Source organism: Centrocercus urophasianus, unplaced genomic scaffold (assembly GCF_019232065.1).
Source record: "Centrocercus urophasianus isolate 14NV4802_14NV808 unplaced genomic scaffold, USGS_Curo_1.0 seq_14, whole genome shotgun sequence".
NCBI classification, from domain to species: Eukaryota; Metazoa; Chordata; class Aves; order Galliformes; family Phasianidae; genus Centrocercus; species Centrocercus urophasianus.
Genome location: NW_024884586.1, coordinates 1,283,056 through 1,300,613, shown reverse-complemented (window position 1 = coordinate 1,300,613; position 17,558 = coordinate 1,283,056). Strand labels below are relative to the sequence as shown.

The 17,558-nt window shown below is 42.4% G+C and overlaps 1 protein-coding gene across 1 annotated transcript in view; it reads left to right on the top strand.

Annotated features, from left to right (window-relative positions):
* PARVA (parvin alpha) overlaps positions 1-17,558 on the top strand; it is a 59,121-nt gene that overhangs the window by 23,297 nt on the left and 18,266 nt on the right. The window contains exons 2-4 of the mRNA XM_042813759.1: positions 16,025-16,114; positions 16,214-16,284; positions 16,915-17,017. Coding sequence (XP_042669693.1) covers positions 16,025-16,114; positions 16,214-16,284; positions 16,915-17,017 — 264 coding nt within the window. The remainder of the gene's footprint in view (positions 1-16,024; positions 16,115-16,213; positions 16,285-16,914; positions 17,018-17,558) is intronic.

Below are 17,558 nucleotides of genomic sequence, written 5' to 3'. Positions count from 1 at the left end.
AAGATTAAAATTAAGGTGTCCAGGAAGGCAAGCTTTAACCAATAGCACCTGTTTTGGAAGATCACAATTAAATCTTCGCATTTCAATTTTGCTAAGTGAATAGTGCACTGCTGGGGCAGCATCTTGGCATTGCTTCACAGGGCTTCATTCTGGTTGTGAAAGCGATGCAGAGGGGCCTTAAACCAAGGCTGCTGGAGCAGCTGGGAATTTCCTCAGCGCAGGGAAATCTCAGCCTAAGATGGGAAAGTTGCACGTCATACATGTCCGCACTTATGTAGACTGTGGAAGGTGAAGGGCTTTTCAGTGAGGTTGACAATTGGATTTCAGAAAGTGCAGCAGACCGCTGAGACCTTCAGTGACAAAGCAGTGTCGTTCACACCCTGAGCCACCCTTGAAGTCCCAAATACCAGCCTCACATCATCCACGTGAGGAGTGGGGAAGGCAGGAAGCCTGTCTGGAGGCGTCTTTTCCCAGACTGCATTTATGCAGTGACAGCTTTTGGCACTGCCAGAGATCCAACCCATAATTTCTGGGTAGCTGAGCGTTTTATGTGATTCCCCGTTTGTGTTCTACTTATGTATAACATGAGTTCTGCCTTCTCATTCTTCGTGTACGTGATTCCTAGCATTTTAAATTCAAACAGATTAGATTTAGATTTTTTTTGTAATGAACCTGCATCATTTTGTGTGCTGCATGCTCCTGAAATAGCCTGGGAGAACTTGATAGGCACTATTTGTGTCTGTCATGTAGAGATGTAAGAAAATATCCAATTGCTTTCTTCTTTCTTTTGTTAGCTCTTTCCTGTAATTCTAATCACCGTTTTACTATAGTATTACACTACTGAGCAAGGCATGATTTCAAAAGGTGGCATGGTTGCTGTATTCGGAAGTGGTGATACTTAAAGGAAAAGGCTTGGAGCTCTTTATGGCACATTTTCTGCTTCTGGCATCTGAGATCACAGTTTGCAAAGTAGAAATAAATCTGATGTGATTCACTGACAGGAGGTTTCATTCATCCTTTCCTGGTGCTGCTTCCTGACCTCAAGAGAATACAATATGGGCACGGCACTGCTGTGCTGCATTGAGCTTTACTGCTGAAACATTGTTTGTATAAAACCAGAAGTGGATGCTGACACTGTGATGCATTGCATGTAGCAAGGGAGAAAAGGACTGGCAAGATTTGGCAATGTTTATTACTGCAGTGGTGAGATATTGGGAGTCTTCTACATCACTCCTAGGTCTCTATCACTTCTGCGTAGAGCAGAGTGAGTAAAGCAGAAGCATTAAGGAACTGGCCCTATAATTTTCCTGTTAAAATCAATCAGTAACAACAGTAAGCCAAATTCTCTTCTGATACCAATCCTTGCTCTTCTGTTGGCCTCAGTAAGGCTGTGCCCATTTACAGGAGCTGAGAGTGAAGCTGCTGCTTCCTTCCCAGCCTTTTTTGATGACCTAACACAAGTAAAAAAAAAATGGCCTTAAACTGAGATGGGGAGGTTTAGGTGAGATGTTAGGAGGAAGTTTTTCACACGGAGAGTGGTGACACACTGGAACAGGTTGCCCAAGGAGGCTGTGGATGCCCCATCCCTGGAGGCATTCAAGGCCAGGCTGGATGTGGCTCTGGGCAGCCTGGTCTGGTGGTTGGTGACCCTGCACACAGCAGGGGGGTTGAAACTAGATGATCATTGTGGTCCTTTTCAACCCAGGCCATTCTATGCTTCTATGAAAAGTCTCAGGTCTGGGTTGTTGGCCCATATGTTCAAATTGGAGGCAAGTCGGTCCTCACGCAATCAACACTTTGAAGAAGATCCATGAATGAGGTTAGGTAAAAATGCCTTTTTTTTCCTACTATCTGGATTTTCTCAGAACCTAGATAATTTTATCCCATTTGCATCAAACATGCAGGTAGCTTTAGAATCCTGCATCTGTATTGTTTCTAGGGAAGCAAAATAAAATTACAAATGACAGTAATTGACATTACATGCTTTAATTAAATTTTCTCCTCTGTGAACCAAAACCTTTTAACCAAGCATTGCAGTGCTATTTCTGTATTTATTTGTTACATGGGTTAATGTGCTATGTGGCAGATATGGTATTTATCCATTTTCACAAATTAAGCTATCAGTGTCATGTTGCCTTTGAATCGTTTCCTGTATTAATGGCCGAAGCCACTTGGAAAAGACTTCAGTCTTCCCTGGCTACACTTCTCTTTTTATAGAGCTGAAAATGGTGGGATTGGAAGAGAGCCCTTAGGAGCAGTTGGGGGAAACGGTCGGCCCGGAGCACCCTAGCCATGTGCTGCTTTATCCCAGCAGTGATGGCTGCCGAGGGAGCGGGGAGACCCAGACTGTCTGCATGATAATTTCCTTGCTGCTGTTGATGTTAGATTATGGGAGTTAGAAATTAAGTCCCGCTTGAGTTTGTGTTTATGGTAAGTGAAAATGGATTGCGGAGAGTATAATTAGAAATTCCTCTCCTCGTTGTTCCTGTCCCCAGACCATGCACTTCGGAGTCATTGCTATTAATTTCTCACCAGGTTATGCCCTTTGAAAAGACAGCTTTGCTTGAGCCAATTCAGAGCTTTCTTACCCTGCTGTAACTATACCTATCGAAGCAGTTCACATGGATGCGATCTTCTAGCATTTAAGCACAAAAGCTCATCATAAAACAGATAACTTTCATTTACTATTTCTGTAAAAAACCCAGCTATTTTTGTGGATGCAAAAAAAGCGTCACTTTATAATTAGTCACTTATGAAATAGGTGTGATATATGATGCAGACTGTGGCTGCCTCAGACTTTGTGAATATTTTTAACACATAGAAGTATCTTCAGCATCCTTCTGGATGGTTCCAAGTGGAACTTGATTTTCCTGAGCTGTGTTTACTTTATGGTGGCAATCTTGCTTGGGAGGTCTGTAGGACACTTAGGATTCTGTTCAGAGATGAAGAAAAGAAAACCTTAGTAAGGCAGCTGAGTATTGTCCTGCAATTGAATGCTGTTGTTCAGCAGTCCAGGAGTCAGAGTGGGGAGCCCTATTACAGCTTGTGAGTAGTGCAGCAGCAAATAGGAGTGCTGGCAAGGAGAGGTTCTGTGAGAATGACCCAGTAACTGCAAACTGGTGTATATCAGAGAGTCCCCAGAACTGCTGAAAAGTGTGACTTCAGGACTCTGATGAGGGTTCAGTGCCTTTTTTTTTTTTTTTTGCAAGAGATCACATCTGAAATGAAACCTGGGGGGGATGGGATTAGTTGTGTAACATGGCTGAATGACTGAATAAGAAATTTGTTTTGGTTCTCCATATTTGCCCTTGGTATGGTAAATGAAGTTCAGTTGGAAACTAGAAAGGTACCACTTTCTGCTGCTTAAAAGTGAGCCAGGGGTTTGTCACATTTCTCACCCCTGCTCTAAACTGAACAGGCACGTATATGCTTTACAGCTTCTGAAAAGTTTTAATTTGTAGAGCACTTCATATAAATTTGATTTTCATCCTAAGTAATTGCTCTAGGTTGTATTTTCTTTACTGTCTCTTCAGGAGGACCCATAGCCAATGGAAAACTAGTTGCTATCTTACCAGTAGTTTGTTATTCTTTTGATAGCTCACTCCTGTTCTTTCCTCCACTTTTTAGATTATATATGCTTTTCTGGTTTTAGAACTTGATCTCCTTCCATCTGAGTCTTCCTAACCATTTGTTATTTAACAGGGAAGCATTTATAGAGAAAAGAATCAGATTAGGACCTGAATTTGCTCACATTATGCATGTGTCTCAATTCTGACAACAGAATTCAAGGATGCTGTAACTTTTGTTGACTTTGGCATTCAACCAGACTTGGTTTCTCAAAAACAAACAAAAACAAAAAACAAAAAAACCACCAGAAAAAAGCTTCTTCCAGTGCTGCCATGTCTGTGCCCAGACCTTCCCTATGCTTTAAGGGGAGTTGTCAATAAGAAGTTATGTGCAGTAGGAATTGACTATGAGATGAGTAAAAACATGTGCTTTAGACGTGCCATTTGAGTGTTTTGTTCAGTTATGTGTCAGATAACAAAAGCACACAGTCAAAGCTGCAACCCGGCGTTCAGAATGCAACTCACCAAGCTGCAAAAAGCAGATTTAGCTTCTTTTGCAGATGGTCTATGAGTCTCATGTGGCATCATATTAAATTATATAGGCAGTCAGCCACTTGTTCTGAAGCGATGCTCTGAGCTGAGAGTTGCAATGTGCTTGGACCATTCTGTTAGAAAACAGGCTCTGACAATACAGCTCTAACAATACAGCAGCAGCAAAGGGGCCTCCAGAGCAAGGGGCTTCCAGCACCTGTGAGGCTACAGTTCTCCCTTGGATGCGCTATGAGGGTGGCCTGGCAAACCTACAATGGGCTGCGGAGCGTTTTGCCCTAAAGGTAGGCGATTAGACCTGGCTCATTCAATTATTTCTTGTCTTTGTCTCTGTGATAGCTTAGGAATATTACTTTCTGATCTTGTATTTTTGTCAATGGTAGTTATTTTTTGTTTGGTAGTATTTTGATGAGAAGACTGGGAGTTGATTTTCTCCCTGCTCTTCTCCAGCTTCACTTTCCAAGGAGGTACAGAAGGAGAATACAGTCATTTGTTTGTCCTAAAGGCTATTCCCTGAAAATATTTCTGCAATATGAGTGAGTTTTAATTAACTCTTTCACCTCATGGTAGTTCATGTGAGTGTATGTTTCTGCTAAACTCAATTTGGTGCACATTCAGTCCTTACGTACTACTTGATCCAATGTGAAAATAGTGATTCTTATCAGCTGAATATCCACCCAGGGAAAATTGTCCTTTCTAGTCCAATGTGTGTCTGAGATGGGCTATATGATGCACTAGGCAGGTTTAATATTCATGCTTAATAAAATGAAAATTTGGTACTACTAAGCACTTCTTAATAGGACTAGTACAATAAAAGCATTTATGGCATCAACAACTGGAGGCTGCAGAGTGTTTCTGGGCAATTCTAGATGTGTTAGTGCTGTAAAGGGAATACATTTAAGATTATTTGGATGCTTGGATTGCATTTTTTTTTGTGTTTACCTGTGAAGTGCAAAATACTGTATCAGAGCAACTACTGGTATGGATGTTTTTCATGCTGAAATTGATAAACTGGTAGTGCCAGGGACCCATGGAGTGCATTTCACAAGTAGGAGTTCCACACAGAGGTGTTTCCCACATCTGATGGTGTTTGACAGATGGTAACAAGGAGTTGATTGCAGTGCATATGTACTTCAGGGCTGTGGGATACCAGTGCTGGTGCTTACGTTGCTTGTGATTTGTTTCCCGATAAGAAACATGTAAATGACATCAATCTGATGATGCAGCTCAGGAAGGAATGTTTTTGAGATGGGGCATTTAGACTTGGGAGCAGCTTTTGGAGTTCTGCGAAGAAATGAGCAGGATCAGAAATGTGCAGGAAGGCACAGGAAGTGCCCTTGAAGGGCAAGGCACAAGGCTGGATGAAAATCACCGCTACTGAAAGGAAGGGGGGGCCTCACTGCTTACCGCATGACTTCGGGAATTGAGAGGTACAGCTGTTACTGTCCGTTCTGTAACATTGCAGACAGGTTTTAAGGCTATATTTCTAAGTGCCTACCTTCCATTCTACAAGTGCAGTTTGTGTCTTTAGAAAGCAGATATGCATCCCTTAATCTACAATTACATTGCTTTCTACTCTGTAGAATGGGAATAATGCTGTTTTCTTCTGTTGGTAAGATATTAAACGAATTGATTTTCCTATATGGTCTTAAACCTAGATTGGTAAGAGTTGATTGATTTTCTGAGCAAACAGAGAACTACCTCTGCTTTCCTAAGCCAAATACAGTTTCCAGTTTGTTCCAAATCCTGCCTTACATCATCATCTTACACTTCTGTGCAACTACATTTTAGGCAAATACCACAGCCGTTGTAGCGACCACAGCGCAGCTGGTTGGTAATCTCCTAAAATGCAGTTAGGATAAATGCTTGGCCAGCTCTAGGAGCTACAGCTTGGAAATTGTGGTGGCGTGTGCACGTTAACCAATTCTCAGTCCTTATTGTTGAGATGCAATGGTTATGACACTTGATTTTTTTTTCTCCTTCAAAAACAAGGCTTATCTACACAGGAAGAAAAGAGCAAGAAATTCAGGAAATCCTCAGCTAGTCACTAGCGTGCCCTTACATTCCTAAGAACTATTTTGAGGTTTTCTCTTAGGAATAGCTAGAACTTGTGGATCTGGGAAAGACTTCTTGGAACAGATCTTTGGTTTTGTCTTTTCTACATGAGCGCTGCTTGTTGATCTTGGAAGAGCTACTGTTAGCTGGTTGGTGATTGAGAGAACACAAGGCAAAAGTCAGTCCTTTAAAATCAGCTTCTCCACAATATTTTGGAGAAATCTGCAGCAAGCTGGTGGATTTGTAGAATGAACAACTGCCTCTCCTTGGTTCTGAGGCATCTCTGACTTTCTTTTGGATGTTGCTAGCTGCAGATTTTATATAACTCAAGAAATATCGACTTCTGCCCTGGGTGAGGAGTAGACAGATGCTCTTCATTCTGTCTCAGTATTGCCTCGAGCACTTCACATAGTTTTGAGATGTGCAATATCTCAATTAATTGGAAGCTGTGGTTGTCAAAGGACTTGTTTCAATGAAATATCTTGTCCTAAGGGTTACCAGGTGCAGACCAATTAATATCCTGCAGGAATCAAGGCTGCTACCGGTGTATCTGAGATGAGTCTTGGGAGTTTTCAGGAAGGGATCAGATTGAGAACAGTGCATTCTGCTGTGTTCCTGGAACAGTCGCAGCACCTCTCATATATGTGCTTTATTCTTCCATGGGGGAAAAACAGGCTCATGTGAACTCCTTCATTTGCAATGAAGTTGAGGTAGATTTTCTTCATTCATATGTAAAACACTTTTGCAGGGTAAGAGGCTTTACACAACACCTGCAGTTGCTGCTTATATATTTTAAAAGCAATATTGAGAGGATGCGCTGAAGAAGTGAATGGAATGACCAGCATCTGCTTTAGCTTGACACCACATCACTTGTTACTCTTAGAAATGACAGGAAAATGCAAAGAACTTTCATCCAAATGAAGTATGTAAGCAAGTAAGGCTTCATGAAGCCTTGGTGTCATGGTGCAGAAAAGGGTGTCTATTTTATGGGTGATTGCATTTGCTCCCTAAACGGTAGTTTTTTACCCACTCAGACCAGAGGCCTGTTGATCTATGGAAGGTGTTTTCCCTACTAATTGGAACAAGGAAAAGTGGAGTGAAGTAGGGACTGAGGCAGCGTTGCATACATGTAAGTTAAACTATAGTGTTTCTCTCATGACTTCTTTTTTTTTTTTTTTTTTTTTTTTTGTGAACAGCATTTCTGCTGTTCTTTTTGTCTATATGCCGTATTTGGTTTAATGGAGAAATGAGACAAGAAAATGTATTATTTTTTTTTTTTTTGGAGGCTGGGTACTAATGCAATAACATTAAAGGCAGGCACATTGTTGTCAGCCAGTTTGCATATTTATTTACTTTTACAAATGGTTGGCTTGGAGTCAGCAGTTAATGGAATGAGAATGATGTTCCTGCACAGATCATTTCCTGAGAAACATTTTCAATTACAAACATATCTCTGCTTTTCTTTCCTCATTTGTTATGTCTTGGAGAATAAATGGGGAGTAGCATTTACAGCTTAAGGTTTATGTTCTGAAGACAATTTTAACAATGATCCCAACATAAAAAGGCCCCTTTGTAGTTGCAGACATATGTTTATGATGTTTTGTGCTGTGAATATTGAATTTCTGGTGGACGCTGTGTCACACTCTGCAAACTTGTAAACATCTATAAATCCATTGGATCATTTTAGTACCATGTGTAATGCAGATTTATTGTCTTTTGTGTGGATTTCTTTTGTTCTGGAGTTAAAGCTGAGCTGCCAAAATCCATATTGGATGAATTATGTATGCAAGAAAATTAGGCAGTACCATTTTAGATTAATATTTTCTTTTCCCTTTGTGGACTTATAAGATGCACACACACGAGCGTTAGAAAATAGCATTTTGGATAGCCCAGAAAGCAATTGCATAAGTTTGCTTGAATAAACAGAATAATTCTGTAAAAGCTTAAGCATGGAGTTTTTGAAAAGAGTTTCCCTGTCTGTTTTTCTCTCTCTTGACCATCTTAGGTAATTTGTTGGATCTCTTCTCACATTTGCCAATACAAACTCAGAATTACTCTGCTGGAATTAAATCAGGGGATAAAAGTGGAATATGTTGGGAGGGAACAGGAAGTGTGCTGGGCTACTGAGTGAGTATAAACAGCATCGGCCCATGGAAATCAATCTGTGCGGATGTGGCCATTACACAGGTCTGTGTCACAGCTCTCAAGGCAGTAGAGGTAATGCTGCCTGTTGTCCACAAGTGGGTATGAAAGCAAGCCATCAAGGTCATGAGCCTTTATCAGAAACTTGCATCCAGGAAAGAGAATATGAAACCAAGCCCAATTCATCTAAATTTGACTGAACCATAGCTGAGCAGGTATCTCTGTCTGTACAAGAGCCACAAAGGCATTCCTCATTAGAAATCAGCAGGTTTCCAAGCGTATGATAATTGCTGGCTGCATAAATGTATGTAGCATGTGTGCGCATGTTTGAACGTGAGTATATGTACAAATAGCCAGTGCTACTCTGGCAGCATGATGTCTGTGGCTGGCCTTCCACGTGGTGCTCGTTCCAGGAAAAAGTAGCTGAAGATAGAGACAGTGCATATAAACCCACTGTCTGCCATCGTAGTTTACAACACGAGGTAGTCTGACTTGTTATTTGAAGCCTATACTCCTGGAGTCATATGAATGTCAACAAGCCTCAGCTTCAAAAGCAAAAAAAATAAAACTCTTTAAGAACGGCAGAGAAGACATTGAATGGACAAGTTTTGTATTTTAAAAAAAAAAAAAAAAAAGCAATTAAAAACTGCAAAAATGTGTGTGTACATATATGTACATATAGTTATGTAGCTGTATGTATCTAAATCTCCCCTCCCCTTTTTTTTTAAGATTGAGTTTAGAAATATTATGTCACTGTGCTCCTGCAGCATTAGTGTTCAACTCTAGGTAATTGCGAACTTCCAGAATCAATCCCTTCCCAGAATCAATCCCTTCCTATTGTAGCCCTGGAGTAACCTACGCTTACAAGCATGGAATCAATTATCTGGAAAGACATGTCTGAAGCACTGGTAGGAGAGACCATTTAACACTGCATCTTGCCGTATTTATTTTATGATTCTTTGGGCAGATATGCTGAAGTACATGTAAACCACAGCGAGCATTGGGCAATGTGACATTTTGGAGCTCAGTTAAATAATAAGATGTGTTTTATTCAAATCAGGATAACATTAAGCCGTGAATACTAAGCAGGGCAGCAAAAAGCCTTCAGCACACAAAATAAAGGAGTAAAAAAAACAAATGAAACTCTAATAAATAGAGCATGGAGCAACAGGCTGCATGTACTAGAGGAATTAAGCCAATTTAAACCGTATGGGCAGTACTCTGCTTTCAGATGTGCTCAGCTTCCAAGTTTCAATGGCAGTTGGAAACATGCATCAAAGGACAGCGTCTGGCTCGAAGAACCCACGCTGGATTTGATAGCATAGGTTTATGACCTTGTAATCCTAGAGCATCTAAAACAGTAAGAACTTAAAATAGCTGCCGTAGTTGCTGTTGATAAAAGCTCTGGGCTCCCTGGCTGAAGGGCCAAGTTTGGTGCTGGCGTGACACGAGGAAGTCTGTTGACAGCTGATAGCAGTGGAGTTGTGCTTGATTACATCACAGTGAATTTGGCGCGTGGAGCCTCACCACAAGTGCAAGGAGAAAAGCGTCCATTTCTTATCCAGAGGTAAAATGGAGACTTGCACACTGCTAGTCCACTGCTAGCCTTGTGTAATCCCTTGCTTTAAATGAACATTCACCCCTCGGTTCCACTCGGCATCCTTCCTCCCTTCTGGGCATTTACGCTGCAAGGCTCAGAGAGATCTTGTTCTAAGTCACTCCTCAAAGTGTCGTGGAAAATGAGGTGATTTTACATTAATTTCAGCTGCTGCAAAAACCGTCCCAAACCTGTGTGCTTTGTATTAAATTACTAAATTAAGTGGTTTTCAGGAAGAGTAATTAAAACAAATTAATGAAGGGCAGCAGAAAAGTAGGTTCCTCTGCTGAAACTGTGGTATGCAAACTGGTAACCTCAGTCACATTTTTGTGGTTCCTCTGTAAGCACCTAAGTGTGTAATAGTGGTTTGTCATGGAAATTTTTTGATGGAAATTCTTAGAAAGCGTGGTTGTGTTACTTAATACATTTTATCTCCCATTGCGTACGACTTGATACAGTGCACATGGTCTTACATCCTCCTTTTAGTTGTGCTCTTCATCTGTGGTAAATCTTCTCAGTACTGGGAAGGAAATGAAAAAGGTGCTCTTGGAGCAGGGGCTACTCCTTCGTGTTTTCTGCTCATAGGAGACAGGAGGCAGGAACCAGCTGGCTTAGAAGGACTTGTATTTACTGTGCTTGCTGTTGGGCTCAATGTGGAAAAAAAGCTTTCTGCCCAGAAACCCCTGTGTGGAAATCCTTCATGAACTAAATATTTCAAAACAGAAAGATTTCCACTCGGAAGTTTTCTATGCACTGAGGTTTTTATGTCTGTAACAATTTGGAACCAAAATGAAAAAAAAATCAGAGAGGTTAAGAAAAGCAACAAAGATTTTCTCCAAGGAGTGCTAGCAGTTCCAAAAATTGCCATTAAGTGTAAACAGTTCCTGAGATTGTACATACTAGCCCAAATTCATCCCTGCTACAACTGCTCAGAACTCTACATAGAGTTACACAAGGGAGGAATTTAGTCCATTGCTCTCAGCCTTCAGATCTGTAGGCTGTACAACAATCTAGGGGACTGTTATTGTCAACATGATTTTATTACTCCTTACAGCTGCTTATGTTAGTAATTTAAAGGTGCAAGGGAGGGTGAGTGTGTGAACTTACTGTTTTAGTATTGAAAGTGGTGAATTTTTCAAAGTTATTTTTTGTTCTATTCCAAGTAATAAGCATTCAAATAGCCATTCCTGCCGTGAATCTTACACAAATGCCTGAATGTAGCTACACAGACTCTTGAAATGTGCATAGGCATTTCATCTGGCAGAACACAAAACATTTCACAGAGCTTAGGAAAGTTGGAAAGTTTTAAGTACTGTTATCACACCAACTAATTATCACAGTGTTCTTGTGAAATTTAGCTGTACTTATTGCACACAAGATGTTACGTTAAAGAGGTAAATCCATTTTCCAAAAGCTAACATATGGGGCAGTAATTGGGTCAGGGACAAAACATAGGATGTCTGTCATTGCTTTCTACTTCTCTGTTTTCTCCAAACCTTTTTTTTTTTTTTCTCATTTTCAAAATAAGTGGAGAAAGGCTTGCCAGCTTCAGGTGGTAAATGTTAGATGATGATCATGCAGCTGCAGATTAGTCTTGTGTTTTATTTCGTGCTAGGCAGTGTACTGCAGACACCCAAATCTCCAGTACTTACGTAGGATGGTAAATTTACTGCACTTTAACCTCAGATTGAGACGGTGGGCTAGCAACCATTTCTATTGAGTAGCAGTAGCCTGGAAAAGGAATGTTCAAAGGAACATGAGTTCCATGTCATTCAGAAGACAGTGAGCCTCTTTCCTGGTTTCATAAATCAAATTGTTCTGAGTCCCTGATTACAAAGCAGATGCAAACTTGTCCGATCACCAAAGTGGGCGCCCTCCTTGCATGATGCTGTGTATCCTCCCATAGCTGTATGATTACTGTTCTGGCTTGTTTGTATTTATTATCTTCTGTTCTGAAGGCAAGCCCATTAGAGTTTGGGTCACCTAGAGACATAAATGTGATTGCTCCAGACTTCACCACATCTGGAGTGAGTACAGTAATGAACTAGTTGTAAGATTATGTTATTACTTCTCTGGATCTCTCTGTTCCTATGTCTTCAGAGCATGCATCACAGAGGCATTGATTTTTGCAGCATTACAGAATCACAGAATGGGCAGGGTTGCAAGGAACCTCAAGGATCATGAATCTCCAACCCCCCTGCCACAGGCAGGGCCACCAACCTCCCCATTTCATACTAGAGCAGGCTGCCCAGGACCCCATCCAACCTGGCCTTAAACACCTCCAGGGATGGGGCATCCACAACCTCTCAGGGCAGCCTGTTCCAGCACTCACTACTCTCATAGTAAAGAATTTCCCCCTGACATCCTACCTAAATCTTCCCTCCCTCAACTTAATACCATTTCCCCTTGTCCTGCAGTTATCAACCCTTTCAAAGAGTTGATTTCCCTCTTGTTTGTAGGCTTCTTTTAGGTACTGAAAGGCTGCAATGAGGTCACCCTGCAGCCTTCTTTTCTCCAGGCTGAACAAGCCCGGCTCCCTCAGCCTGTCCTCATAGGGGAGGTGCTCCAGTCCCCTGATCATCTTCCTGGCCTTCCTCTGGACCCTCTCCAACAGCTCCCTGTCTTTCTTGTATGTGGGCTCCAGACCTGGACACAGTACTCCGGATGGGGCCTCACAAGAGCAGAGTAGAGGGGGACAATCACCTCCCTGTCCCTGCTGGCCACCCCTCTTCTGATGGAGCCCAGGATCCCATTTGCCTTCCAAGCCCCAAGAGCACACTGCTGGCTCATGTTAAGCTTTTCATCCATCAGGACCCCCAGGTCCTTCTCCACAGGGCTGCTCTCAAGCACCGCTCTTTCTAGTTTTTATAGATGCCTGGGATTCCTCCTACCCAAGTGCAAAACCTTGTACTTTGCGGTGTTGAATCTCGTTAGGTTCACTCAGGCTCACCTTTCAAGTCTGTTGAGGTCCTTCTGAATGGCATCCCTTCCTTCCACCGTGCCAACTGCACCACTCAGCTTGGTGTCATCAGCAAATTGCTGAGGGTGCACTCGATTCCATCGATGCCACTGATAAAGTTGTTAAGAGCACCGGTCCCAAGACAGACCCCTGGGGACGCCACTTGTTACCGGCCTCCACCTGGACACAGAGCCATTGATGACCACCCTCTGTCTGCAGCCTTTCAACCAATTTCTTATCCATTGAGTGGTCCACCCATCAAATCCACATCCCTCCAATTTGGAGATAAGGGTGTGGTGGGGGACCATGTCACAGGCCTTGCTCAAGTCCAGGTAAATGACATCGGTCACCTTTCCCTTATCCTCCAATGCCGTCATTCCATCATAGAAGGCCACTAGATTGATTAAGCATGACCTTCCCCTGGTAAAGCTGTGCTGGCTGTCTCGGAATCACATGCTCATCCCTCATGTGATCAAGCATGTTGTCCAAGAAGATTTGTTCCATGATCATCCCAGGCACAGAGGTGAGACTCACTGGCCTGTAGTTCCCAGGGTCCTCCTTGCTCCCTTTTTTGTAAATGGCAGTGATGTGACCCTTCCTCCAGTCATCTGGGACCTCACTTGACAGCCATGACTTTTCAATATGATGGAGAGCAGCTCAGCAACCACCTCAGCCAGCTCCTTCAGAACCCTGGGATGCACGCCATCTGGCCCCATAGACTTGTACACATTCAGTCTCATGAGGCAGTCTCAGACCTATTCTGTCCTCACAGTGGGGGGGGATTTACCACCCCGGTCCACAGCTAGAGGTTTAGGGATGCAGGGCTCAGGGACTTGAGAAATGCTAGAATCCTGGCTGTCAGTGAAGACCGAGGCAAAGAACTCATTCAGTACCTCAGCCTTCTTTTCGTCTGTTGAAGACAGTTCTTTTTTTACATTTACCAAAGGAGGTACACTCACTTTGGCCTGTCTCTTCTAGCCAATGTACCTGTAGAATGTCTTCCTATTGTTTTTCACATCCCTCGGCAAGCTCAGTTCCACCTGCATCTTGGCTTTCCTGATCCCACGTCTGCAAGTCCGAATGACATCCCTGTGTTCTTCCCAGGTGACACGGTCTTGTTTGCAGAGCTTGTATGCACCTTTCTTCGCCCTCAGCTGCAGCAGGTCCTTACTGAGCCATGCCAGTTTCCTACCTCCTCTGCCTGCTTGCTTATTCAGAGGGATGGAGAGCTCTTGTGCTCTCTGGAAGGCATCCTTGAAGAGTAGCCAGCTCTCCTCAACATCTTTGTTTTTAAAGACAGCATCCCAGGGGATCTTGGCCAACAGTCCATTGAACAGCTTAAAGTTCGCTCTTCCAAAGTTCAGGGTCCTGACACCACCCATTGCCAGGCCCACATCCCTCGAGATCATGAACTTGACCAAGATGTTGTCACTTCAGCCCAGGCTGCCTCCAACCGTTAAGCTTTAATGATCTCCTCCGCATTTGTGAGCAGCAGATCCAGCACTGCATCACCTCTGGTTGGTCTGTCCAACACCTGGACCAGAAAGTTATCATCAGTGCATTCCAGGAGCCTCCTGGACCTCTTGCAGCTCACTGTTTGGTCTTTCCAACAGATATCAGGATGGTTGCCAAAAGGGCCTGTGAGCACGTGGCCTTCCACATCTGAAGCAAGAAAGCCTCATCAACAGTCTCCCCTTGATCAGGTGGCCTGTCGTATACGCCTATCACCAGCTGGCCTTTGTTAGTCCCATCACTAATTCTAACTCACAAGCTTTCAACCTGATCCTGACTGTTTCTCAGAGGGAGCTCCTCACAGTCTATCCAGTCTTTGACGTAGAGGGCAACTCCCCCACCCTTCCTACTTCACCTATCCCTTCTAAAGAGCCGATAGCCCTCAGTGGTGGTATTCTGGTTATGGAAGTGATCCCACCATGTTTCTGTGATAGCAACGAGGTCATAACTTTCCAAGCGCATCACGGTTTCCAACTCATCCTGCTTATTTCTCAGTCTGTGTGCATTGGTATAAAGGCGCTTCGGCTGGGCTTTCCATCTCACTGCCTTTATAGAGGATCTCGGATCCCCTAGAACTGCAGCATCCCCAGCATCCCCCTGCCCCAGTCCATCCTTTTGTACTCCACTGTCTTCACCCATCAAGTTTGGTACAAGCCCTCGGACGACCCGCTCAACCCCATCGGCCCTTGTTTTGTTCCCTTCCCCCTTCATACCTAGTTTAAAGACCTTTCAATGAGTCCTGCCAGTTCCTCGGCTAAGATCCTCTTACCCCTTGGAGACAGGCTACTTCCATCTGCAGCCATCATGCCAGGTGCCGAGTAGGTTGCCCCATGGTCAAGAAAAAACAGAATTTCTGTGTTCACACCAACTTCTAAGCCATTTATTTATGAGGTGGGTTTTTTGGATCCTCTGTTATTTCTGACAATTATGGAATTGTCCAAAATACAAGTTTTTTATTTATTTTCTTATTACTATGTCCAGCTTCTTTTCCAACCAATATCCGGTCTCCACATTCAAGGTATTGAATTGAGGGTTCGTTATCTTCCTCTTGCATCCTTCTTGCTGTGGTTTCTGCAAAACAAAGCCCAAGGACACAGGCCAGAAGCATCCTGCAGCCTGCTCCAGCTGGTTTCTGACCTGAGCAATGTAAGGAGCACTGTGCTGCCACTGTACCTTCAGTCCTAAACATTTAATTGGTCTGGCAGCTCCTGTATGGATATATGGCCTGGCTATTCTAAAGGAGCTAAATTTGAAGCATCTCCAGAGCAATGGTGACATAACTGACAGCAGTGATCATTTCCCTTGGGTGAAATGGTTCATTAGTTTTAAAGTGTTGGGACCATTAAAATGTGAGTGTGCCTCTTAAAATTTGAGGACAACGGGCCTTTATCCTGAAAAAGCTTTGAGGAAATTACATTGATTCCACTACCATTAGCTGTGCTGCTCAAATGAGTGAAGATTTGTTGGCTGTGCTTCCCATTTTTGTTAGCTATACTTTATTGCTGTAATTACACCCAGTGGCTTATCTAATAGACTCATGCTCTCATAAGGAAATTAATACAATTAATACTACTTTTAGCAAGAGTGAAATAGCAAGTAAAATTGAATTGAATTTGACCAAGCTCTTCTTTTTTTATTTCCTAGTATCTGAACTACAGGAAGAAGGAATGAATGCTATTAACTTGCCTCTCAGTCCGATTCCATTCGAACTAGACCCTGAGGACACTATGCTAGGTAATTCACAACGATTTTACATCTCAACATAGAAGCTTAATGTAAAATAAAGTGTCATGCCTGTAATTGTTTCTGATGTCTTTCTTTTAAACCTTCCAGAGGAAAATGAGGTCCGAACAATGGTCGATCCAAATTCAAGAAATGACCCAAAATTACAGGAACTAATGAAGGTAATGAAAAGCACGCAAACACTTTCAAGAAAATGAAACTATTTTTAATGCTACTCCTGCATCTTTCATTTGAAAGCTTCAAAGCTCTGTTTATATATTAATTAAGCGAAACCACATGGTGCATACATGCATGAACCAGACAGGTTAATTTTTGCTATAGGTGTGGCACAGAGTTTAACAATTTGGATTAAACTCCTGAGTCCCGATTCTTGGTCCTATCCCACCCTCTCAGTGTAAAATCATACTGACTTCCCTCATAGTCTTTGTGATTCTTAGGATAAGAATTTCAGCAGGAAGCTTCATTAGAATCAACTTCAACACCTTTTAATTCATGACAAAAATGTTACGATACTACTGAAATCAAATGACAGACTTCACTTCAGAAAGCAATATGTCAGTTGTCTGTTTGTCCAGACCTTGTGGTGCATTAACTCAGTCACCTTAGACGTGCTTCCTGAATCCTTCCTGTTTTCATCTGATAGTATTTCAGACTGACTGCACTTGAAATTCAAGCATTGCAGCTTCGGTATTCTTTCTGCTCGGTATTTTCAACATTGTACAAAATGACATATGTTTTAAATTGCAAATGAATAGTGTGTAATTCTGCCCAAATTTGTGTTTCCCATATAGGTATTAATAGACTGGATTAATGATGTGTTGGTAGGAGAGAGGATTATTGTGAAAGACTTGGCTGAAGACCTGTACGATGGACAAGTACTGCAGAAATTATTTGGTAAGAAAAAATTTATGTACACATGTTGGGTCACTCAGTAAGTGGTTCACTTGTTCCTACTTGGGAGCCTTGGTGTCATCTTACATTTATGCCACTAAGTGATATAAAAATAGCATTGTATTATGAGACCCTTGAGCGATAGCCTGTATGCACAGTCCTCATAGCTACAGTGCAATGTATGGTGCTCTGTAGTTGATGAGAACAGCATAAAGTCTACCTGGGGTGCTGGAGGGTGCTGGGTTTCTTGTCTTGGCAGCAGAATTCACTCCAATTGAATTTATTATCTGCATATGTGCTGTACAAACTTAACAGTGTTAGAAGTGGAAAGTAAGTTTAAAAGCAAGGGTATTTTCAGTACAATGGTGGATGTTTTTAATCTGGGCTGGTTCCATACTGTAGTTTAGTCACATCTTGGAGTTCCTCTGGAAAGCTGGAATTTCTTTCTGATTTGATGTCTGGCTCTTAACGTTACTGAGGTAATGATACCCGGTGGACTGCAAACTGAACTTCAGCTGAGAAACAGATAGAGAAAAGAGACTGC